Below are 27,417 nucleotides of genomic sequence, written 5' to 3' on the forward strand. Positions count from 1 at the left end.
CTTCACACCACATAGATGACGTTTTACCACTGGGCTACGTCCCGTCCATTGACCAGATTACGGTTGGCGTTATAGACATGAACATGTAGTCTATGTGATGCAACATTACTTCTAGACTGCACACCACATAGATGACGTTTTACCACTGGGCTACGTCCCGTCCATTGACCAGATTACGGTTGGCGTTATAGACATGAACATGTAGTCTATGTGATGCAACATTACTTCTAGACTGCACACCACATAGATGACGTTTTACCACTGGGCTACGTCCCGTCCATTGACCAGATTACGGTTGGCGTTATAGACATGAACATATAGTCTATGTGATGCAACATTACTTCTAGACTTCACACCACATAGATGACGTTTTACCACTGGGCTACGTCCCTCCCCTTGACCAAATTACGGTTGACGTTATAGACATGAACATGTAGTCTATGTAATGCAACATTACTTCTAGACTGCACACCACATAGATGACGTTTTACCACTGGGCTACGTCCCGTCCATTGACCAGATTACGGTTGGCGTTATAGACATGAACATAGTCTATGTGATGCAACATTACATCTAGACTGCACACCACATAGATGACGTTTTACCACTGGGCTACGTCCCGTCCATTGACCAGATTACGGTTGGCGTTATAGACATGAACATAGTCTATGTGATGCAACATTACATCTAGACTGCACACCACATAGATGACGTTTTACCACTTGGCTACGTCCCGTCCATTGACCAGATTACGGTTGGCGTTATAGACATGAACATAGTCTATGTGATGCAACATTACTTCTAGACTGCACACCACATAGATGACGTTTTACCACTGGGCTACGTCCCGTCCATTGACCAGATTACGGTTGGCGTTATAGACATGAACATAGTCTATGTGATGCAACATTACTTCTAGACTGCACACCACATAGATGACGTTCCTATGTCGAAATGAATTCCTTGACCCTAAAACCCAGTCGCTGGCGACAGTTGGGGCATAGATGATTGCAAGTATCAGATCTATTGTCAGTTCTGTGTTTTGCAGCCATTTTGGATGCCATCTTGAATAATTGAAAACGCTTAAAGGATGGAAGGAAATGTTTTATTTAACGACGCACTCAACATATTTTATTTTCGGCTATATGGCGTCGAAGCTATTTTATTCTGTATTAATTGTGTCAACTCATAACGTATTTATAAGCACTGTAGGAAATTAATACAGCACCGCCTGAATTGTACTGCAGACAAAACAGAAGTAGCTATTCGTGCCAACGGGATATAAATCTGATATTGAGAGTTTTGCTGGGTATCTGTCGTCATGACACAAATAAATTACTTATGAGGAAGGCAGGAAATGTTTTATTTAACGGTGCACTCAACACATTTTATTTACGGTTATATGGCGTCAGACATAGATATTGAGGGAGGAAACCCGCTGTCGCCACTTCATGGGCTACCTTTTCCAATTAGCAGCAAGGGAACGTTTATATGCACCATCCCACATATAGGATAGCACATACCACGGCCTTTGATAGACCAGTCGTTATGCTGAAAGGTACCAAATTTGCACTCCTTAGGTCCTCAATAACCTTCCAGAGATGCAAAAACAACAAAGAACAATTGTTGGAAATAGGAAATGTTTTGTTTAACGACGCACTCAACACATTCTATTTACGGTTATATGACGTCGGACATATGGTTAAGGACCACAGATATTGAGAGAGGAAAACCACCGTCGCCACTTCATGGGCTACTCTTTTCGATTAGCAGCAAGAGATCTTTTATATGCACCATCCCACAAACAGGATAGTACATATCACAGCCTTTGATATACCAGTTGTGGAGCACTGGCTGGAACGATTGCGCATCAGGCGAGCACTGTACCACTGAGCTACGTCTCGCCCCTAATACTACTGGATACCAGATAGCTGTGATTTAAAACGTCAGGGCTCACACTGTACCACTGAGCTACGTCTCGCCCCTAATACTACTGGATACCAAATAGCTGTGATTTAAAACGTCAGTGCTCACACTGTACCACGCCTCGCCCCTAATACTACTGGATACCAAATAGCTGTGATTTAAAACGTCAGTGCTCACACTGTACCACGCCTCGCCCCTAATACTACTGGATACCAAATAGCTGTGATTTAAAACGTCAGTGCTCACACTGTACCACTGAGCTACGCCTCGCCCCTAATACTACTGGATACCAGATAGCTGTGATTTAAAACGTCAGGGCTCACACTGTACCACTGAGCTACGTCTCGCCCCTAATACTACTGGATACCAGATAGCTGTGATTTAAAACGTCAGGGCTCACACTGTACCACTGAGCTACGTCTCGCCCCTAATACTACTGGATACCAAATAGCTGTGATTTAAAACGTCAGGGCTCACACTGTACCACTGAGCTACGTCTCGCCCCTAATACTACTGGATACCAAATAGCTGTGATTTAAAACGTCAGGGCTCACACTGTACCACTGAGCTACGTCTCGCCCCTAATACTACTGGATACCAAATAGCTGTGATTTAAAACGTCAGGGCTCACACTGTACCACTGAGCTACGTCTCGCCCCTAATACTACTGGATACCAAATAGCTGTGATTTAAAACGTCAGTGCTCACACTGTACCACTGAGCTACGTCTCGCCCCTAATACTACTGGATACCAAATAGCTGTGATTTAAAACGTCAGTGCTCACACTGTACCACTGAGCTACGTCTCGCCCCTAATACTACTGGATACCAAATAGCTGTGATTTAAAACGTCAGGGCTCACACTGTACCACTGAGCTACGTCTCGCCCCTAATACTACTGGATACCAAATAGCTGTGATTTAAAACGTCAGTGCTCACACTGTACCACGCCTCGCCCCTAATACTACTGGATACCAAATAGCTGTGATTTAAAACGTCAGTGCTCACACTGTACCACGCCTCGCCCCTAATACTACTGGATACCAAATAGCTGTGATTTAAAACGTCAGTGCTCACACTGTACCACGCCTCGCCCCTAATACTACTGGATACCAAATAGCTGTGATTTAAAACGTCAGTGCTCACACTGTACCACGCCTCGCCCCTAATACTACTGGATACCAGATAGCTGTGATTTAAAACGTCAGGGCTCACACTGTACCACTGAGCTACGTCTCGCCCCTAATACTACTGGATACCAGATAGCTGTGATTTAAAACGTCAGGGCTCACACTGTACCACTGAGCTACGTCTCGCCCCTAATACTACTGGATACCAGATAGCTGTGATTTAAAACGTCAGTGCTCACACTGTACCACGCCTCGCCCCTAATACTACTGGATACCAAATAGCTGTGATTTAAAACGTCAGTGCTCACACTGTACCACGCCTCGCCCCTAATACTACTGGATACCAAATAGCTGTGATTTAAAACGTCAGTGCTCACACTGTACCACGCCTCGCCCCTAATACTACTGGATACCAAATAGCTGTGATTTAAAACGTCAGATCACACTGTACCACGCCTCGCCCCTAATACTACTGGATACCAGATAGCTGTGATTTAAAACGTCAGTGCTCACACTGTACCACTGAGCTACGCCTCGCCCCTAATACTACTGGATACCAGATAGCTGTGATTTAAAACGTCAGTGCTCACACTGTACCACGCCTCGCCCCTAATACTACTGGATACCAAATAGCTGTGATTTAAAACGTCAGGACTCACACTGTACCACTGAGCTACGTCTCGCCCCTAATACTACTGGATACCAAATAGCTGTGAATTAAAACGTCAGGACTCACACTGTACCACGCCTCGCCCCTAATACTACTGGATACCAGATAGCTGTGATTTAAAACGTCAGGCTCACACTGTACCACTGAGCTACGTCTCGCCCCTAATACTACTGGATACCAGATAGCTGTGATTTAAAACGTCAGGGCTCACACTGTACCACTGAGCTACGTCTCGCCCCTAATACTACTGGATACCAAATAGCTGTGATTTAAAACGTCAGTGCTCACACTGTACCACTGAGCTACGTCTCGCCCCTAATACTACTGGATACCAAATAGCTGTGATTTAAAACGTCAGGACTCACACTGTACCACTGAGCTACGCCTCGCCCCTAATACTACTGGATACCAGATAGCTGTGATTTAAAACGTCACGGCTCACACTGTACCACTGAGCTACGTCTCGCCCCTAATACTACTGGATACCAAATAGCTGTGATTTAAAACGTCACGGCTCACACTGGTACAAACGGCAATATTAAAATATGGAGAATATATCGTTGAAAACTATTAAAATGTGGTTGATTTAAAGAATATTTTATTAGTCAAAGATAAAACGTAATACTACACGTTGTTTCTGATCACACAAATAAATAACTTTCAAACCATGCGAAACGTTTTTACTTTATAATACTAATAGATAAGTTAAAACAAACATGAACACGTTTTTATGTATAGGTTTGTTACAGACAGACACTGGCTACAGATACACACAGTGAATAATAATAGAATATAAAGTTATAAGAAAACTCCATAAACGCATGACAAGATAAATATTTTTTACACAACATAAAAAAAAAAAAAAAACCAGTAAAAAAAAAAAAGACATTAAAATACTAGTAGTTTAAGTTGGTTAATACGTTAAACATTCAACTTTTAACCCCCAACCCCCAAAGTTATAGTTCGATACGACCCTTGATCATTACGCCCAAACTATATAATCAACTCTTTTATTACTATGTATTTATTTATTTAGGATTATTATTACATGTATTATTATTATTATTTATTACATAAACCTAGTATATTCTAGAAAACTGCATGCAAAATCACCAATAAAACTTCGTTGTCGCGTTACACTTTCACTCACTCACATTTTCACTCACTCACTCTCTCTCTCTCTGTCTCTCTCTCTCTCTCTCTCTCACTCTCACACTCACTCTCACACTCACTCACTCACTCACTCTCACACACACTCTCTCTCTCTCTCTCTCTCTCTCACTCACTCTCACACTCACTCACTCACTCACTCACTCACTCACTCACTCACTCTCTCTCTCTCTCTCTCTCTCTCTCAGTAGGGGGTACTTATGATCTAATTATTTTCTGTACTAACATACATACATATATATGTTATTTGTCAAGTTGGTATTGCCTGATAAAACAATCTGAGCATTAACGGTTTTCTTTCTCCTTTTTTTTTATTTTGTATTTTTTTATTTAGTTTAGTTATTAAGATGCATTAAAAAACCCGAAATTCTCTTCCAATTCAAACTGTAGATTCCATAGCCTTATTACCCAACCAACCAGCACTACCCCATCTTGGACACACCCATCGGGGAATCGAGCTTGAACCAGGGTTTCTAGCTTATGGTAGCCCCACTCCCATTGCTAGTGATATTCAATGTTGGGCTTGTCAATAACTACTATTGCCATGCCCGACGGCTAGCAGAGCTTCTAGATTATGGTAGCCCCACTCCCATGGCTAGTGATATTCAATGTTGGGCTTGTCAATAACTACTATTGCCATGCCCGACGGCTAGCAGAGCTTCTAGATTATGATAGCCCCACTCCCATGGCTAGTGATATTCAATGTTGGGCTAGTCAATAACTACTATTGTCATGCCCGACGGGGCTTCTAGATTATGGTAGCCCCACTCCCCATGGCTAGTGATATTCAATGTTGGGCTAGTCAATAACTACTATTGCCATGCCCGACGGGGCTTCTAGATTATGATAGCCCCACTCCCATAGCTAGTGATATTCAATGTTGGGCTAATCAATAACTGCTATTGCCATGCACGACGGGGCTTCTAGATTATGGTAGCCCCACTCCCATTGCTAGTGATATTCAATGTTGGGCTAGTAAATAACTACTACTGCCATGCCCGACGGGGCTTCTAGATTATGGTAGCCTCACTTCCATTGCTAGTGATATTCAATGTTGGGCTTGTCAATAACTGCTATTGTCATGCCCGACAGGGTTTCTAGATTATGCAATTTATGGTAGCCCCACTCTCATGGCTAGTGATATTCAATGTTGGGCTAGTCAATAACTACTACTGTCATGCCCGACGGGGCTTCTAGATTATGGCAGCCTCACTCCCATTGCTAGTGATATTCAATGTTGGGCTTGTCAATAACTGCTATTGCCATGCCCGACGGCTAGCAGAACTTCTAGATTATGGTAGCCCCACTCCCACGGCTAGTGATATTCAATGTTGGGCTAGTAAATAACTACTACTGCCATGCCTTGTCTAACGGTTGATTGATATATTGATTGATTGATTGCATCTGTGCACTTTCAACATGTTAAAGGTTTCTTATGAATCAACTTATGGCGTTTAAGAAGATAACTGTGGGAGAAATATGTTTGACATTCATCACACTTGAAAGGTTTGACGTCCGTGTGCACCTGCATGTGCTGCTGTAGGTGACTGCTGCAGAAGTAGCATTTGTCACACATCTCACACTGGAAGGGCTTGACTCCAGTGTGCACCAGCATATGTCGCTTCACGTCGGAACTACATGGGAAACACTTCTCACAGAGATCACATTTGAAAGCCCTGACGCCCGTGTGAGTGAAGGCATGTCTCTGCAGATGTTTCTTCTGGGAGAATCGTTTTGCACACAGCTCGCACGCGAAGGACTTTACACCCGTGTGGACTGTCATGTGTTTCTTCAAGTAGGATCTCAGAGAGAAACTTTTTGCACACACCTCGCATTTAAAGGGCTTATCGCCCGAGTGGAGTAGCATGTGTTGTGAGAGGTAGCAGCTCTGGGAGAAACTTTTTGCACACACTTCACACTTGAACTTCTTCACTTCATTGTGACTCAGCATGTGTAGCTTTAAACTGGAGCTCCACAACAGAGATTTTGCACAGACCTCACATTTGAAGTTCTTGGCGTCATCGTGACTCAACCTGTGCGTCATCAGGTCGGTTCTTCGCAGGAAGCATTTTGCACAGATTTCGCACTGGAAAGACTTAATGCCAGTGTGGATCAGCCAGTGCTGTTTTAACCCGGAAATGTCGTAGAAACATTTCGCACACAGCTCACACTTGTAATTCTTAACACCGGTGTGAACCGACATGTGCTGCTTCAGTTTGGAATTTTTTAAGAAACGTTTTTCGCACACCTCACATTTGAACTTATCGGTGTGGACAACCATATGTTGGTTCAAATACTTCTGCACAGGAAAACACTTTCCGCACACTTGACATGTGAAATTCTTGGAGTTGGTATGAAGCAGAATATGCTCGTTCAAGTAGTATCTGCAGAGAAAGCCTTTCCCGCACACCTCACACTGAAAGGGTCTTCTACCAGTGTGCACCCACATGTGGCGCTTTATAATGCCCTTCTTAAAGAAAGTCCTCAAACACATCCCACATTGGAAAGGTTTCTCAAAAGAATCATCCAAGAAATGTTCTTCCATGTCAGAGTTGGTCTGATAATATTTCAAGGGAGCTTCCTCCATGTCAGAGTTGTTCTGATGTTTCAAGGGATCTTCTTCCATGTCAGGGTTGTTCTGATAATGTGTCAAGGGATGTTCTTCCATATCAGGGTTGTTCTGATGTTTCAAGGGATGTTCTTCCATGTCAGAGTTGTTCTGATAATGTTTCAAGGGATGTTCTTCCATGTCAGGGTTGTTCTGATGTTTCAAGGGATGTTCTTCCATATCAGGGTTGTTCTGATGTTTCAAGGGATGTTCTTCCATGTCAGGGTTGTTCTGATGTTTTAAGGGATCTTCCTCCATGTCAGAGTTGTTCTGATGTTTCAAGGGATGTTCTTCCATGTCAGAGTTGTTCTGATGTTTCAAGGGATGTTCTTCCATGTCAGGGTTGTTCTGATGTTTCAAGGGATCTTCCTCCATGTCAGGGTTGTTCTGATGTTTCAATAGATGTTCTTCCATATCAAAGTTGTTCTGATTATGTTTAGATGACACCTCATATTGGACACATCTATCATTAATGGAGGACACATTATTGCTCCTCAAACAGACATCTAGGAAATTACATCAGAATGTCTTCTTTTATGGAGAGTTTCTCCAAATCCAGCCTGGAATGAACATCATTTTGTGTATCCGCAGTACCGAAGAGTAAGTGATAAAACAGGTCCAGTGTAATTTATATCAAAATGTCTTGTTTCATTATGAGTTTCTCTAAAATCAGTCTGGAATGAACACCATCTTGTGTATCCCCACTACTGTAGAGGAAGTGATGAAACAGATCCAGTGTAGTTTACATCAGAATGTCTTGTTTTGTCAAGAGTTTTTCTAAACACAGCCTGGAACAAACATCACTTGCTGTATCTCAAACACTAGAAGAAGTCCTGAAACAACACAGAAATTTCATAAATAAATGAGAAAATAACAGCTGTACAGTTCTTGTTGTTGCTGCTGCTGCTGTTGCTGATGCCTGTGTGTTTGTATACATGTGAGCCAACATAAGTTCTGTTAAAGGGGCATTCCTGAGTTTGCTGCATTGTAAGATGTTTCTGATTAATAAAATACATGTATTTCTACGATTAAACTTACATATTAAATATATTTTCTTGTTTAGAATATCAGTGTCTGTATATTCAATGTGTTTCTAGTCATCTTAATATTTATAAGAAGCCCAAAATGGATTTTGTCTTCAAATAATTTCATACGTACGAAAAAAATAATTAGGAAATAAGCTGAAATTTAACCTAGTACAAATATTAAAACAATCAGAAACATGTTTAATATACAGCCACTAATATTTTATGCAGAAAAATATATTTGATATGTAATTACAATCGTTAAAAAGTCTTTGTTAGTTGATAACATCTTAAAAATTGCAACAAACTCAGGACTGTCCCTTTAATGGACTTAGTGAGACATTGAGTCAGCACATACCTCAAAGTAAAAGACTTGATGCAAGCAATGAACTTCTCAAGCGAGCACTCAACCGACTGGGCTAAATCCTGCCCTAACACCAGTATGAACCAAACTATATGCTATTTTAATTCATATCTTTGCAAAAAACATTTTGCACATTTGAATGCCTCAACACCAGAGTGAACATAAATATCAGGGCTTCTAGAATTTTTATAAAATCCACTAGCCATGGGATCAATGATTTTTTTTTTTTTACTAACCACTATTAAACCTTTACTAGCCCTACTTTACTTTAAGTTAATACAATGTTACTAATGGTAATAAATGGATATGTCACATAAAGAGGTAAACAGAGCTTAAAATCACTAAGATATGGGGGGGGGGGGGGGGGGGGGTGGCAAATCTTAATTTTTACAAAATAGACAAATGCAGCATTTAACAACTACTTTTCACTAGCCGTCGCGCATAGATTTATTCAACTAATATATTTTAGCTTTTGTATATGATATATATATATATATATATATATAAAAGTATATTTTAATCAACAGCCTCTTTTGTATTGTAAACACCTCAAAGTAAAGTTTGTTTTATTTAACGACGCCACTAGAAAGAAATGTTTTATTTAACGATGCACTCAACACATTTTATTTATGGTTATATGGCGTCAGACATATGGTTATGGACCACACAGATTTTGAGAGGAAACCCGCTGTCGCCACTACATGGGCTACTCTTCCGATTAGCAGCAAGGGATCTTTTATTTGCGCTTCCCACAGGCAGGATAGCACAAACCATGGCCTTTGTTGAACCAGTTATGGATTACTGGCCGGTGCAAGTGGTTTACACCTACCCATTGAGCCTTGCGGAGCACTCACTCAGGGTTTGGAGTCGATATCTGGATTAAAAATCCAATGCCTCGACTGGGATCCAAACCCAGTACCTACCGGCCTGTAGACCGATGGCCTACCACGACGCCACCGAGGCCGGTACGACGCCACTAGAGCACATTGATTTTTTATCTTATCATCGGCTATTGGACGTCAAACATATGGTTATTCTGACACTGTTTTTTTTTTTTAGAGGAAACCCGCTGTTGCCACATAGGCTACTCTTTTATGACAGGCAGCAAGGGATCTTTTATTTGCACTTCTCACGGGTAGGATAGCACAAACTATGGTTTTTGTTGAACCAGTTATGGATCAATGGTCGGTGCAAATGGTTTACACATACCCATTGAGTCTTGTGGAGCACTCAGGGTTTGGAGTCAGTATCTGGATTAAAAATCCCAGCCTGCAGACCGATGGCCTAACCATGACGCCACCAAGGCCGGTACACCTCAATGTAACACCGTTTGGTGTTTTGACTAAATAAAGTTTTGTTCTTGTTCTTGGCATGGCATGGCATGGCATTAGTAGTTATTTACTAGCCCAACATTGAATATCACAAGCCATGATGGGAGTTGGGATACCATAATCTAGAAGTCCTGTCTGGCATGGCATTAGTAGTTATTTACTAGCCCAACATTGAATATCACAAGCCATGATGGGAGTTGGGATACCATAATCTAGAAGCCATGTCTGGCATGGCATTAGTAGTTATTTACTAGCCCAACACTGAATATCACAAGCCATGATGGGAGTGGGGATATACCATAATCTAGAAGCCCTGTCTGGCATGGCATTAGTAGTTACTTACTAGCCCAACTTTGAATATCACAAGCCATGATGGGAGTGAGAATACCATAATCTAAAAGCCCTGTCTGGCATGGCATTAGTAGTTACTTACTAGCCCAACTTTGAATATCACAAGCCATGATGGGAGTGGGGTACCATAATCTAGAAGTCCTGTCTGGCATGGCATTAGTAGTTATTTACTAGCCCAACATTGAATATCACAAGCCATGATGGGAGTGGGAATACCATAATCTAGAAGCCCTGTCTGGCATGGCATTAGTAGTTATTTACTAGCCCAACATTGAATATCACAAGCCATGATGGGAGTGGGGATACCATAATCTAGAAGTCCTGTCTGGCATGGCATTAGTAGTTATTACTACTAGCCCCAAATCAAAGCCCTGTCTGGCATGGCATATCACAAGCCAAGCCATGATGGGAGTGGGAATACCATAATCTAGAAGCCCTGTCTGGCATGGCATTAGTAGTTACTTACTAGCCCAACTTTGAATATCACAAGCCATGATGGGAGTGGGGATACCATAATCTAGAAGCCCTGTCTGGCATGGCATTAGTAGTTATTTACTAGCCCAACATTGAATATCACAAGCCATGATGGGAGTGGGGGTACCATAATCTAGAAGCCCTGAATATGCTATTTTAATTCACATCTTTGCAAAAAACATTTTGCACATTTGAACGCATCAACACCAGAGTGAACATAAATATGCTATTTGAAATCAAATCTTTGCAAAACACATTTGATGTATTTAAATAAGTGAGCAAAATTAATGTAGGAAAAATATTGTTTAGAAAAACAGATAAAAAGTAAACCCTGCGATTAAATATGTCATGGGATTTAGGATTAAGTATTTTTATAGGGTGTATATAATACTACCAAATCAAATCCCACTGACAATAGTAACATATGTAGCTAAAACTCCTACCTAAAGTGTATCAATCGACATACACCAGATATAAATACAACCAATCCTTACTCTTAAAGTGAATCAGAAAAGATTGGGGGTGAAGCTGCTCATTTCAGAGATAACAGGTAGCATCTATCACTACCCTAGTTCCGCACAAAATTTGAGTACTTTTTTACAGGTACCCATCACGTTTCAAGCACAAGGCTAATTGACACAGTGGTACTAGATGAAATAAAATTGTATATATTTTTTACACCCAACACACTCACATTTATCACCAATCACAGGACTTTTGGTGTTAACTTCTCTATCAAAACTTTGGTGCACCTCGAACTTTGACCCAGCTGGAAGTTATTTCGTTTAGTACTACTTATAATATGTCTTTGCAGGACCTCACATGCACACACACCTCCCCCCCCCCCCCCCCCCCACACACACCCAGCTACGTCGGTACTTCCCAACCAAAATGATAACTTGTCAGGGACATGCTGAACGGTTAGTTTTTAACAAAGACTCTCAGTCCGAAACATTGTTCCAGTTCGAGTGTCACATAAACGTTATAGCCAACATTTGCAAGCAATATCAATCCACATTTTTTGTAAAATATTGCAATCAGTGATAGTTATGAACACATTTATGTGAAATATACCATATGAATTCGTATAATCCGTTCTTTATATATGGCAAATGTAGAAAGTTGGCACACTATCAATAAATTTACTAAACCTACCGAACAGTCACTGCCAAGTAATCACAAAGGAAACGGACACAAGAAACCTACTCCGACCACTTGTTCGGACTATAATATAATTTGTTATGCGGACTGCGACTACTTACCTGGACTGTTCCGACAAATGTTTGTTTATTGAAGGAATTATTTCATAAGCCGAAACAAGAGATTTACACACCGATTTTGTACCAACTACTTTAGGTTTTAGAAATGTTGACCCAATTCCATGCAAACATTTTTGCGGAAACTATTTTATTCTGTATTAATTGTGCCAACTAATAACGCAACTGTAAGACATTAATTAAGCACCGCCTGAATTGTCTTGCAGCCAAAAAAGCGTCTAGAAGTAGATGTCCGTGCCGACAGAGTTTAAACCTGACACTGAGAGTTTTGCTGGGTATCTGTCGCGATGGCATGAATAAAATACTTATGGGGAAGGAAGGACATGTTTTATTTAACGAAGCACTCAACCCATTTTATTTACAGTTATATGGCGTCAGACATGGTTAAGGACCACACAAATATAGAGACTTAAAAAGTTTGTTTTGTTTAATGGCACCACTAGAACACATTGATTTATTATTCATCGGCTATCGGATATCAAACATTTAGTAATTTTGACCTATAGTCTTAGAGAGAAAACCCGCTACCTTTTTCCATTAGTACCAAGGGATCTTTTATATGCACCATCCCAGAGACAGGATAATACATAACACGGCATAACCGGCTGGGACGAGATATAGCTCAATGGGCCGGCCCACCGACAGGGATCGATCCCAAACCGACCACGCATCAAGCGAGCGCTTTAACATTGGGCTACGTCCTGCACCTAGATATGGAGAGAGGAAAGAAAGGTTTTATTTAACGACGCACTCAACACATTTTATTTATGTTTATATGACATCAGACATATGGTTAAGGACCACACAGATATTGAGAGAGGAAACCCGCTGTTGCCTCTTCATGGGCTACTCTTTTCGATCAGCAGCAAGGGATCTTTTATATGCACCATCCTAGAGACAGGATAATACATACCACGGCCTTTGTTACACCAGTTGTGCAGCACTGGCTGGAACGTAAAATAGCCCAATGGGCCCACCGACGGGAATCGATCCTAGATCGATCGCGCATCTAGCGTTTTACCACTGGGCTACGTCACACTGCCTTCCCATGCAAATGTCCCTGCACTTCAAATCATAGCATGGATATGTTGGGATCCAATAGCCGATTATTAATAAATCTATGTGCTCTAGTGGTGTCGTAAAGCTAACGTAATTATGAGATTACGACCGGAATGGACAGTGAGATGATAACAAGCCAAAAATGGTTGAACACTTAGAACGTAGCCCAGTGGTAAAGCGCTCGTCTGATGAGCGGTCAGTCTAGGATCGGTGGGTCAACAGACCTAATTCACATTTTAATTGCGCATGCGTGAATTCCTAGCAACTCGTTTGTTTGTTTGTTTTGTGTTATGACACCACTAGAGCACGTTGATTTACTAACTATCGGCTATTGGATGTCAAACATTTGGTTATTTTGATATATAATCTAAGTGAGGAAATCCGCAACAATTTTCAATTAGTAGTAACGGATATTTTATATTAACCAATCTCACACACATGATAGCACAGCCTTTGACATACCAGTAGTTGTGCAATGGTTGGAACGAGAAGTAGCTCAAGGGGCCCACTGAAGGGGATCGACCCTAGACTCAAGCGAACGCTTTACTACTGGGCTACGTCCCGTCCCCTAGCAACCCGTAGACGCCATCTTACTAAAGATTACACAACAGAACACGTTGAGGGTATTGAAAAGTTTAATTCTGTAGCGCTGATGTTTGATCATACAGTCATTGTCCACCGGCCTCGGTCGTGTCGTGGTTCAGCCATCGGACCCAAGGCTGGTAGGTACAGGGTTCGCAGCTCGGTACCGACTCCCACCCAGAGGTTATCGGACATAATGCTGATAGATACTGGGTTCGCAGCCTGGTACCGGATTCCACCCAGAGCGAGTTTTAACGACTCAATGGGTAGGTGTAAGACCACTACAATATTTTCTCTCTCACTAACCACTAACAACTAACCCACTGTCCTGGACAGACAGCCCAGATAGCTGAGGTGTGTGCCCAGGACAGCGTGTTTGAACCTTAATTGGATATAAGCATGGAAATAAAGTTGAACTGAACAGTCATTGCCCACAAACAGGTCTTCTGGATTATGGTAGCCTCACTCCATGGCTAGTGATATTCAATGTTGGGCTATGCCCGACGCCTAATGAATTTTTTTTTTTTTGCAAATGTTGCAGTTAAGCCTATTTTGTAAATCTGAATATCCTGTCCCCACCCCATCCCTCAATGTTAGTGTTTTTAAGCTCTTATCTTCCTCTTTAGGTGACATATCTGATTATTACTATTATTTAGTAAAATTGTATAAAGTTAAAGTTTAAAGTAGGGCTAGTGAATTTTTAATCGTAGCAGGTAATTTTTTCTAATCACTGATCCCATGGCTAGTGGATTTTATATCTTTTTTTTAGAAAAGTCCTGGTTACAAGCCCCGTCAATTCCGCACAAAAGGGATAATGCTTAGCTTTACAGGCACCTTGCCAATTACAGAGGCAGATCTAGGGAGGGGGGGGGGGGGGCATAATTTTATTGTATATTAAAAACAAATTAATTCTACGATCCCTCTGCAAACCTCCCCTAAAGTTCCCTTGCCATTCAGCCTCATGTCATTGCCCCCCCCCCCCCCCCAATGGATTTTCCTGGATCCGCCACTGAATTATTAAGGTTTCTCACCAGTATGGATCAACTGGTGACGTTTAAGGTTGTGAGACATTGTGAACCATTTAGAACAGACGTCACAGCTGAACCTTTTAACAGCAGAGTGGACGACCGTGTGTTTGTTCAACCCTGTTCTGTTTGTGAAACACTTCTCACACGTCTCACACTTGAATCTCTTCACGTCAGAGTGGATGGTCACGTGGCCCTTCAGAAGCTTCTTCTGGTAAAAACCTTTCCCACAGACGTCGCACACGAACGGCTTTATGCCGGAGTGGGCGGCCATGTGTTCTTTCAAATAGGTAATCAGCAAGAAACGCTTTTCACACACCTCGCAAGAATACGGCTTCTCTCCCGTGTGAAGCAAGGCGTGCTTCTTCAAGCTCGACTTACGAGGAAACGCCTTAGCACAAACCTCGCATATGAACGGCTTGTCGTCCGTGTGGACAATCATGTGTTGCTTCAAGCTGAATCCACGTGAGAAACATTTCGCACAGATTTCGCATTTGAAGTTCTTGGCTCCGTTGTGAATCAGCATGTGCGTCACAAGGTCGGTACTTCGCAGGAAGCATTTTGCACAGACCTCGCACTGAAACGGCTTGATGCCCGTGTGAATCAGAAGATGCTGTTTCAAGCCCGAACTTAGCGAGAACAGCTTCCCACACAGCTCGCATTTGAAGTCCTTGACGCCAGTATGGACGACCATGTGTCTTTTTAGTCTGGAACTGGCTACGAAACATTTGGCACACCACTCACATTTGAAATTAACCGTGTGGACAACCATGTGCTGGTTTAAGTACTTCTGCATGAGGAAACACTTTCCGCACACATCACACGTGAAATTGTTAGTGCCAGTGTGAAGGAGCATATGTCGTGTTAAGTTGTTCATGCAAAGAAAACCTTTCCCGCACACCTCACACGGAAATGGCCTCTCACCAATATGGGTCCAAATATGCTGCTTTACCTTACTCTTGTAAGAGAAAGTCTTTAAGCACATCCCACATGCGAAGGGTTTTTCAAGAGACTGTTTGTGTTTCTGTGTATATATTTCCAGATCAGAGCTAGCTTTACAGTAGTTCCAAGGAACCTCACCTTCCAGACATCTATCAGTAGCATCAGAGGATGACATGGTACTGCTGTCCACACAGAAGTCTTAAGTAAACGTTTCTAACAGTGTAACGGTATATCAGAATGAGCTATTTACTACAAGTTTGGCCTTTCATAGAGAGGCCTTGCGGATTACGGTTTAATGTACGCATATCCAGGTCAGAGTTGTTTTCACAGTGTTTAGATGAGACCTCATATTTGACACATCTAACATTAATGATGGACATATTGTTTTTCGAACAGACATTGAGGACATTATATCAGAATGTCTTGTCTTGTCAAGATTTTCTCCAAATTCAGCCCGGAATGAACACCATCTTGTGTATCTCCAGTACTCTAGAGACAGTGATGAAACAAATCCAGTGTAATTTATATCAGAAGGTCTTGTTTCGTTGTGCCTGTCTTTAAAACCAGTTTGGAATGAACACCATCTTGTGCATCTCCAGTACTGTAGAGGAAGTGATGAAGTAGATTCAGTCTAAAACCAGCCTGGAATGAAAAAAAGCTTGGTTTGTTTAATGACACTACTAGAGCACATTGACTGCTAATCATCGGCTATTGGATGTCAAACATTTGGTAATTCTGACATATAGTCATCAAAGGAAACCTGCTACATTTTTTCTAATGCAGCAAGGGATCGTTTATATGCTCGTACCACGGCCTTTGATATACCAGTCATGGTGTACTGGCTGGAACGAGAAATAGCCCAATGGGCCCACCAACGGGAATCGATCCCACACCGACCATGAGTGCTTTACCACAGGGCTACATTCAGCCCATTCAGCACCATTAGAGCACACTGATTAATAATTAATTATTAAATTGGCTGTTGGATGTCAAACATTGGATCATTCTGGCACTTACACTGGCAGTTTTATTTAATGACACCACATCAGTGTTTCTGCCAGAAAGAACTTTTTGGGTATGGCGCTATAGAATCAGGGGCGGCGTAGACGATACAGCCAGTATGGCTATGACCGTATAAATTTTTTTATCTTTGTGTGTGTTATATTTGTTGTATCTGTGAAAAGCTCCTTCACATGTGAATTTGTGTCGCCCCTGAGAATTGAATGCAACCAAAAGAAAATGGGTTAAGTTAAGGTTAAGAAAATGGGTTAAGTTAAGGTTAAGAAAATGGGTTAAGTTAAGGTTAAGAAAACCATATATTAATGAATAATGATAAGAGTAATTCATTTTGTCAAAAGATTAACTTTAAAAAAACAAATTCTGCAAACAAATCTGGGAATGGCACCATACCCGTTGTACCCTCTGGCATAAATCTGGGAATGGCACCATACCCATTGTAACCTCTGGCATAAATCTGGGAATTGCACCATACCCGTTGTAGCCTCTGGCATAAATCTGGGAATGGCACCATACCCATTGTAGCCTCTGGCATAAATCTGGGAATTGCACCATACCCGTTGTAGCCTCTGGCATAAATCTGGGAATGGCACCATACCCATTGTACCCTCTGGCATAAATCTGGGAATGGCACCATACCCGTTGTAGCCTCTGGCATAAATCTGGGAATGGCACCATACCCGTTGTACCCTCTGGCATAAATCCTGCACATTGATGTATTAATCATCGGCTATTGGATGTCAAACATTTGGTGATTTTGACATTTAGTCTTAGAGAGGAAACCGCTATATTTTTTTCATTAATAGGGATCTTTTATATGCACCATCCCACAACGGAAGGAAGGAAATGTTTTATTTAACGACACATCAACACATTTTATTTATGGCTATATGGCATCAGGCATATGGTTAAGGACCACACATATATTAAGAAGGGAAAACCACTGTCGCCATTTCATGGGCTACTCTTTTCGATTAGCAGTATGGGATCTTTTTATATGCACCATCCCATAAACAGGACAGCACATACCATAGCCTTTGATATAGGAAAACCGCTATATTTTTTCCATTAATAGGGATCTTTTATATGCACCATCCCACAAAGGAAGGAAATGTTTGTTTAACAATGCATTTTATTTATGGTTATCTGACGTCAGACATATGGTTAAGGACCACACATATATAGAGAGAGGAAACCTGCTGTCGCCACTTCATGGGCTACTCTTTTCAGTTAGCAGCAAGGGATCTTTTATATGCACCATCCCATACAGGACAGCACATACTACAGCCTTTGATATACCAGTTGTGGTGCACTGGCTGGAACGAGAAATAACCCAATGGGTCCAGCTACAGGGATCGATCCAAGACCGAACATGCATCAGCCGAACACTTTGCCACAAGGCTATGCTCTGCCCCAGGAAACATTTTCTCACTGTCACAAGTTTCTCAGAGACATGACAGTATATACTTTTAAAAAGAACTGCCATAGGTAAACCGTCCCACCGATGGCTATTGTGAGCCTGCCTATGGCAATTGTTTAAAAAGTGACAAATAAACATGACTGAAAGGCTATTTTGCTCTATATAGACATATTTCAAATGTGCCAATGTTAAATATTGGTAGACAATGTACACCAGGTGTATACACTTTGCCATTGTTGAGGAGCTTTACCGATGGCACAAAAGTGTCATCAGTGATGGCCTCTATCTACGGCAACTTATATCTCAACGATGGCAATTTTCGTCGGTGCCGTTGTTAAGTTTGAGTTCTGCATATACCATAGCCCTGTACTTTATCTTTTCCATCTAAGAGCCAGATGACGCATACTGATATCTTTTATATAGATAGTATGAAATGTTTAAGTCGCCAAATGAAAACATGGTCGCTTATGTCACCAAATCAGTCGCAATGTAGAGGCCTCTACCATGGTGTTTGATATATGTCATGGGGCACTGGTTGGAATGAGATAAATAGGCACTGGTTGGAATGGGATAAATAGGCACTGGTTGGAATGGGATAAATAGGCACTGGTTGGAATGGGATAAATAGTGGTTCCACAGAGAGGGTCCAGTCATATGACTTGAGCACATCAGGTAAGCACTCAACTATAGTCCTTCCCATCAGGGAATGATGCTTAATGTATACATATAGTACTACAATCAGCTTAATGTATACATATAGTACTACAATCAGCTTAATGTATACATATAGTACTACAATCAGCTTAATGTATACATATAGTACTACAATCAGCTTAATGTATATACATATAGTACTACAATCAGCTTAATGTATACATATAGTACTACAATCAGCTTAATGTATACATATAGTACTACAATCAGCTTAATGTATACATATAGTACTACAATCAGCTTAATGTATATACATATAGTACTACAATCAGCTTAATGTATACATATAGTACTACAATCAGCTTAATGTATATACATATAGTACTACAATCAGCTTAATGTATATACATATAGTACTACAATCAGCTTAATGTATACATATAGTACTACAATCAGCTTAATGTATATACATATAGTACTACAATCAGCTTAATGTATATACATATAGTACTACAATCAGCTTAATGTATACATATAGTACTACAATCAGCTTAATGTATATACATATAGTACTACAATCTGCTTAATGTATACATATAGTACTACAATCAGCTTAATGTATACATATAGTACTACAATCAGCTTAATGTATACATATAGTACTACAATCAGCTTAATGTATACATATAGTACTACAATCAGCTTAATGTATACATATAGTACTACAATCAGCTTAATGTATATACATATAGTACTACAATCAGCTTAATGTATACATATAGTACTACAATCTATTAATGTATACATATAGTACTACAATCAGCTTAATGTATATACATATAGTACTACAATCAGCTTAATGTATATACATATAGTACTACAATCAGCTTAATGTATACATATAGTACTACAATCAGCTTAATGTATACATATAGTACTACAATCAGCTTAATGTATACATATAGTACTACAATCTGCTTAATGTATACATATAGTACTACAATCAACTTAATGTATACATATAGTACTACAATCAGCTTAATGTATACATATAGTACTACAATCAGCTTAATGTATATACATATAGTACTACAATCTATTAATGTATACATATAGTACTACAATCAGCTTAATGTATACATATAGTACTACAATCAGCTTAATGTATACATATAGTACTACAATCAGCTTAATGTATATACATATAGTACTACAATCAGCTTAATGTATATACATATAGTACTACAATCAGCTTAATGTATACATATAGTACTACAATCAGCTTAATGTATATACATATAGTACTACAATCAGCTTAATGTATACATATAGTACTACAATCAGCTTAATGTATATACATATAGTACTACAATCAGCTTAATGAATATACATATAGTACTACAATCAGCTTAATGTATACATATAGTACTACAATCAGCTTAATGTATATACATATAGTACTACAATCAGCTTAATGTATATACATATAGTACTACAATCAGCTTAATGTATACATATAGTACTACAATCAGCTTAATGTATATACATATAGTACTACAATCAGCTTAATGTATATACATATAGTACTACAATCAGCTTAATGTATACATATAGTACTACAATCAGCTTAATGTATACATATAGTACTACAATCAGCTTAATGTATATACATATAGTACTACAATCAGCTTAATGTATACATATAGTACTACAATCTGCTTAATGTATACATATAGTACTACAATCAGCTTAATGTATATACATATAGTACTACAATCAGCTTAATGTATACATATAGTACTACAATCAGCTTAATGTATACATATAGTACTACAATCTGCTTAATATATACATATAGTACTACAATCAGCTTAATGTATATACATATAGTACTACAATCAGCTTAATGTATATACATATAGTACTACAATCAGCTTAATGTATACATATAGTACTACAATCAGCTTAATGTATACATATAGTACTACAATCAGCTTAATGTATATACATATAGTACTACAATCAGCTTAATGTATACATATAGTACTACAATCTGCTTAATGTATATATATAGTACTACAATCAGCTTAATGTATATATATATAGTACTACAATCAGCTTAATGTATACATATAGTACTACAATCAGCTTAATGTATACATATAGTACTACAATCTGCTTAATGTATACATATAGTACTACAATCAGCTTAATGTATACATATAGTACTACAATCAGCTTAATGTATATACATATAGAACTACAATCAACTTAATGTATACATATAGTACTACAATCTGCTTAATGTGTATACATATAGTACTACAATCAGCTTAATGTATACATATAGTACTACAATCAGCTTAATGTATACATATAGTACTACAATCAGCTTAATGTATATACATATAGTACTACAATCAGCTTATGTATATACATATAGTACTACAATCAGCTTAATGTATATACATATAGTACTACAATCAACTTAATGTATATACATATAGTACTACAATCAGCTTAATGTATACATATAGTACTACAATCTGCTTAATGTATACATATAGTACTACAATCAGCTTAATGTATATACATATAGTACTACAATCAGCTTAATGTATATACATATAGTACTACAATCAGCTTAATGTATACATATAGTACTACAATCAGCTTAATGTATACATATAGTACTACAATCTGCTTAATGTATATACATATTGTACTACAATCAGCTTAATGTATATACATATAGTACTACAATCAGCTTAATGTATATACATATAGTACTACAATCAGCTTAATGTATACATATAGTACTACAATCTGCTTAATGTATACATATAGTACTACAATCAGCTTAATGTATACATATAGTACTACAATCAGCTTAATGTATATACATATAGTACTACAATCAGCTTAATGTATACATATAGTACTACAATCAGCTTAATGTATACATATAGTACTACAATCTGCTTAATGTATACATATAGTACTACAATCAGCTTAATGTATACATATAGTACTACAATCAGCTTAATGTATACATATAGTACTACAATCTATTAATGTATACATATAGTACTACAATCAGCTTAATGTATACATATAGTACTACAATCAGCTTAATGTATATACATATAGTACTACAATCAGCTTAATGTATACATATAGTACTACAATCAGCTTAATGTATATACATATAGTACTACAATCAGCTTAATGTATACATATAGTACTACAATCTATTAATGTATACATATAGTACTACAATCAGCTTAATGTATATACATATAGTACTACAATCAGCTTAATGTATATACATATAGTACTACAATCAGCTTAATGTATACATATAGTACTACAATCAGCTTAATGTATACATATAGTACTACAATCAGCTTAATGTATATACATATAGTACTACAATCTGCTTAATGTATACATATAGTACTACAATCAGCTTAATGTATACATATAGTACTACAATCAGCTTAATGTATACATATAGTACTATAATCAGCTTAATGTATACATATAGTACTACAATCTATTAATGTATACATATAGTACTACAATCTGCTTAATGTATACATATAGTACTACAATCAGCTTAATGTATACATATAGTACTATAATCAGCTTAATGTATATACATATAGTACTACAATCAGCTTAATGTATATACATATAGTACTACAATCAGCTTAATGTATACATATAGTACTACAATCAGCTTAATGTATATACATATAGTACTACAATCAGCTTAATGTATACATATAGTACTACAATCAGCTTAATGTATATACATATAGTACTACAATCAGCTTAATGAATATACATATAGTACTACAATCAGCTTAATGTATACATATAGTACTACAATCAGCTTAATGTATATACATATAGTACTACAATCAGCTTAATGTATATACATATAGTACTACAATCAGCTTAATGTATATACATATAGTACTACAATCAGCTTAATGTATATACATATAGTACTACAATCAGCTTAATGTATATACATATAGTACTACAATCAGCTTAATGTATACATATAGTACTACAATCAGCTTAATGTATACATATAGTACTACAATCAGCTTAATGTATATACATATAGTACTACAATCAGCTTAATGTATACATATAGTACTACAATCTGCTTAATGTATACATATAGTACTACAATCAGCTTAATGTATATACATATAGTACTACAATCAGCTTAATGTATACATATAGTACTACAATCAGCTTAATGTATACATATAGTACTACAATCTGCTTAATGTATACATATAGTACTACAATCAGCTTAATGTATATACATATAGTACTACAATCAGCTTAATGTATATACATATAGTACTACAATCAGCTTAATGTATACATATAGTACTACAATCAGCTTAATGTATACATATAGTACTACAATCAGCTTAATGTATATACATATAGTACTACAATCAGCTTAATGTATACATATAGTACTACAATCTGCTTAATGTATATATATAGTACTACAATCAGCTTAATGTATATATATATAGTACTACAATCAGCTTAATGTATACATATAGTACTACAATCAGCTTAATGTATACATATAGTACTACAATCTGCTTAATGTATACATATAGTACTACAATCAGCTTAATGTATACATATAGTACTACAATCAGCTTAATGTATATACATATAGAACTACAATCAACTTAATGTATACATATAGTACTACAATCTGCTTAATGTGTATACATATAGTACTACAATCAGCTTAATGTATACATATAGTACTACAATCAGCTTAATGTATACATATAGTACTACAATCAGCTTAATGTATATACATATAGTACTACAATCAGCTTATGTATATACATATAGTACTACAATCAGCTTAATGTATATACATATAGTACTACAATCAACTTAATGTATATACATATAGTACTACAATCAGCTTAATGTATACATATAGTACTACAATCTGCTTAATGTATACATATAGTACTACAATCAGCTTAATGTATATACATATAGTACTACAATCAGCTTAATGTATATACATATAGTACTACAATCAGCTTAATGTATACATATAGTACTACAATCAGCTTAATGTATACATATAGTACTGCAATCAGATTAATGTATATACATATAGTACTACAATCAGCTTAATGTATATACATATAGTACTACAATCAACTTAATGTATATACATATAGTACTACAATCAGCTTAATGTATACATATAGTACTACAATCTGCTTAATGTATACATATAGTACTACAATCAGCTTAATGTATACATATAGTACTACAATCAGCTTAATGTATATACATATAGTACTACAATCAGCTTAATGTATACATATAGTACTACAATCTGCTTAATGTATACATATAGTACTACAATCTGCTTAATGTATACATATAGTACTACAATCAGCTTAAAGTATACATATAGTACTACAATCAGCTTAATGTATACATATAGTACTACAATCTATTAATGTATACATATAGTACTACAATCAGCTTAATGTATACATATAGTACTACAATCTATTAATGTATACATATAGTACTACAATCAGCTTAATGTATACATATAGTACTACAATCAGCTTAATGTATATACATATAGTACTACAATCTGCTTAATGTATACATATAGTACTACAATCTGCTTAATGTATACATATAGTACTACAATCAGCTTAATGTATACATATAGTACTACAATCAGCTTAATGTATACATATAGTACTACAATCTATTAATGTATACATATAGTACTACAATCTGCTTAATGTATACATATAGTACTACAATCTATTAATGTATACATATAGTACTACAATCTATTAATGTATACATATAGTACTACAATCAGCTTAATGTATACATATAGTACTACAATCAGCTTAATGTATACATCTGCCACTCACCAAATTCGCCAAATGCAAATTTCAGGAACACTTGGCGAATTATATTTTGATTTGGCGAAAACATTTCATGTAATAATTGGTATTTTGTTGAAAAATAACAGTGCATTTTGCATATTTGAAGATAATTTGGTGAATTAAGGTTGTTTAAATTGCATATAAAAAAAAATAGTGTGGGGGGGGGGGGTCTTTTTTTTTTTTTTTTTTTTTTTTTGGTTTTAAATCTAGACAAGTGTTAGCGACTTTTGTTTGGGTTTTTAGTTTCTTCTTTTTAAAACAAAAAACAAACACTCTGCTTAGTCCGATCACTTGTTCTGTTTCGATTATGACACAATCTAACAATTATAATGTCTAACAATAGCAAATAATAAAATACACGTCTCTGATCAAAAATAGACAATATATACAAGTTACGGAGAAACATGTCATACGTACGAGAATAATTCGTAGTTTATAAATCAAAAACGCATAAAATTGTTACAATAAAATGAATAAACCTACCGAACAAAAATCGGTTCAACACAAAGGAAACGGCCATGAGAAACCTATTCCAACCTATTGTTCGGACTATAATATTCTTTGATGTGCGGACTGAGACTACTTATTTTCCACTGTTCGGACATAATCTGCCAGACATTAAATGAACTGACCCTAGCTTCAACCCATGAAAACAGACACTAAGTTTAGTTAATATATGTACAAACCTGCAACACTTTTTGATAAAGTTACAACAGAGTGAAACAAGAGTCTGTGTCGTTGAAATGGTGAAATTATCTTTAAAATAGACTAAAACTTGTCCCCATAAGGGCCATAACCGTTACTTCTTAGACGCACGTGCGTTTTTTAAAACATGAAACATGCATTTAGTGATATTAAAAAACACCAGGATGACCAGAAACACTTTGGATCTGCGAAAATGGATAATCTAAAACAATTTTTTTTTTTTAATTTAATTATTATTATTATTTTTAATCTAAATAATATCTGATTTCAGTTATACAAAAATTGGGCTCCACTAGTGCAAAATACGCCCATGTTTAAAAACTAGGATAAGTCACGTTAAGGGACAAACCGTAGTTTTAAAATACTTAGACAATCATATTGTTTCACTATTAGAGCCATTTCCGTGCAACCGAAGTGTTGCTGGTCATCCTGGTGTTTCTAGTACCACAACATGCATTTTTATTTTATTTTTTTAAACGCGCGTGCGTCTGAGAAGTAACGGTTATGTAGACGCATTTTAATCTATTTTTAAGGATATTTCAACGTCACAGACTCTTGTTTCACTCTGTTGTATCCAAATGTGTTACAGGTTTGTAAATTAACCAAACATTGGACATGTGTCAATTTATTACCCGTTTATTCAAGGCATGATTTCGGCTATTGAAACAAGATATTTATTGACTGATTCTGCGCCAACTAATCTACGCATTGGACATGTGTCAATTTATTACCCGTTTATTCAAGGCATGATTTCGCCTATTGAAACAAGATATTTACTGACCGATTCTGCGCCAACTAGTCTACGCACTGGACATGTGTCAATTTATTAATTGTGTCAAAACACATTTATAATTATTACCATATACTGTTTTTACTATGACTATTATATTAAGATTTGTTTTATTATTATTCGCAATGGTCTAACCGAGAGTAACTAAAGTTTGAACTTTGTTTTATTATTATTCGCAATGGTCTAACCGAGAGTAACTAAAGTTTGAACTTTGTTTTATTATTATTCGCAATGGTCTAACCGAGATTAACTAAAGTTTGAACTTTGTTTTATTATTATTCACAATGGTCTAACCGAGAGTAACTAAAGTTTGAACTTTGTTTTATTATTATTCACAATGGTCTAACCGAGAGTAACTAAAGTTTGAACTTTGTTTTATTATTATTCACAATGGTCTAACCGAGAGTAACTAAAGTTTGAACTTTGTTTTATTATTATTCACAATGGTCTAACCGAGAGTAACTAAAGTTTGAAATTTGTTTTATTATTATTCGCAATGGTCTAACCGAGAGTAATTAAAGTTTGAACTTTGTTTTATTATTATTCACAATGGTCTAACCGAGAGTAACTAAAGTTTGAACTTTGTTTTATTTATTATTCGCAATGGTCTAACCGAGAGTAACTAAAGTTTGAACTTTGTTTTATTTATTATTCGCAATGGTCTAACCGAGAGTAACTAAAGTTTGAACTTTGTTTTATTTATTATTCGCAATGGTCTAACCGAGAGTAACTAAAGTTTGAACTTTGTTTTATTATTATTCACAATGGTCTAACCGAGAGTAACTAAAGTTTGAACTTTGTTTTATTATTATTCACAATGGTCTAACCGAGAGTAACTAAAGTTTGAACTTTGTTTTATTATTATTCACAATGGTCTAACCGAGAGTAACTAAAGTTTGAACTTTGT

At 37.2% G+C, this 27,417-nt stretch overlaps 2 protein-coding genes across 2 annotated transcripts; both read right to left on the reverse strand.

The window, feature by feature from the left end:
* Nucleotides 1–5,839: 5,839 nt before the first annotated feature.
* LOC121373764 (zinc finger protein 883-like) lies at nt 5,840–8,332 on the reverse strand. The gene has a single exon (XM_041500520.1). It carries the CDS (start codon nt 7,916–7,918, stop codon nt 6,311–6,313), a length of 1,608 nt encoding a protein of 535 aa, XP_041356454.1. The 5' UTR covers nt 7,919–8,332; the 3' UTR covers nt 5,840–6,310.
* A 6,286-nt stretch (nt 8,333–14,618) lies between these two features.
* Nucleotides 14,619–25,784, reverse strand: LOC121373770 (zinc finger protein 708-like). Its single transcript, XM_041500526.1, has 2 exons — nt 25,499–25,784; nt 14,619–16,576 (listed from the first exon to the last, which is right to left on the reverse strand). Exon 2 carries the CDS (start codon nt 16,107–16,109, stop codon nt 14,985–14,987), a length of 1,125 nt encoding a protein of 374 aa, XP_041356460.1. The 5' UTR covers nt 16,110–16,576; nt 25,499–25,784; the 3' UTR covers nt 14,619–14,984.
* Nucleotides 25,785–27,417: the final 1,633 nt, after the last annotated feature.

This window comes from Gigantopelta aegis, chromosome 5 (genome assembly GCF_016097555.1).
Source record: "Gigantopelta aegis isolate Gae_Host chromosome 5, Gae_host_genome, whole genome shotgun sequence".
NCBI lineage: Eukaryota > Metazoa > Mollusca > Gastropoda > Neomphalida > Peltospiridae > Gigantopelta > Gigantopelta aegis.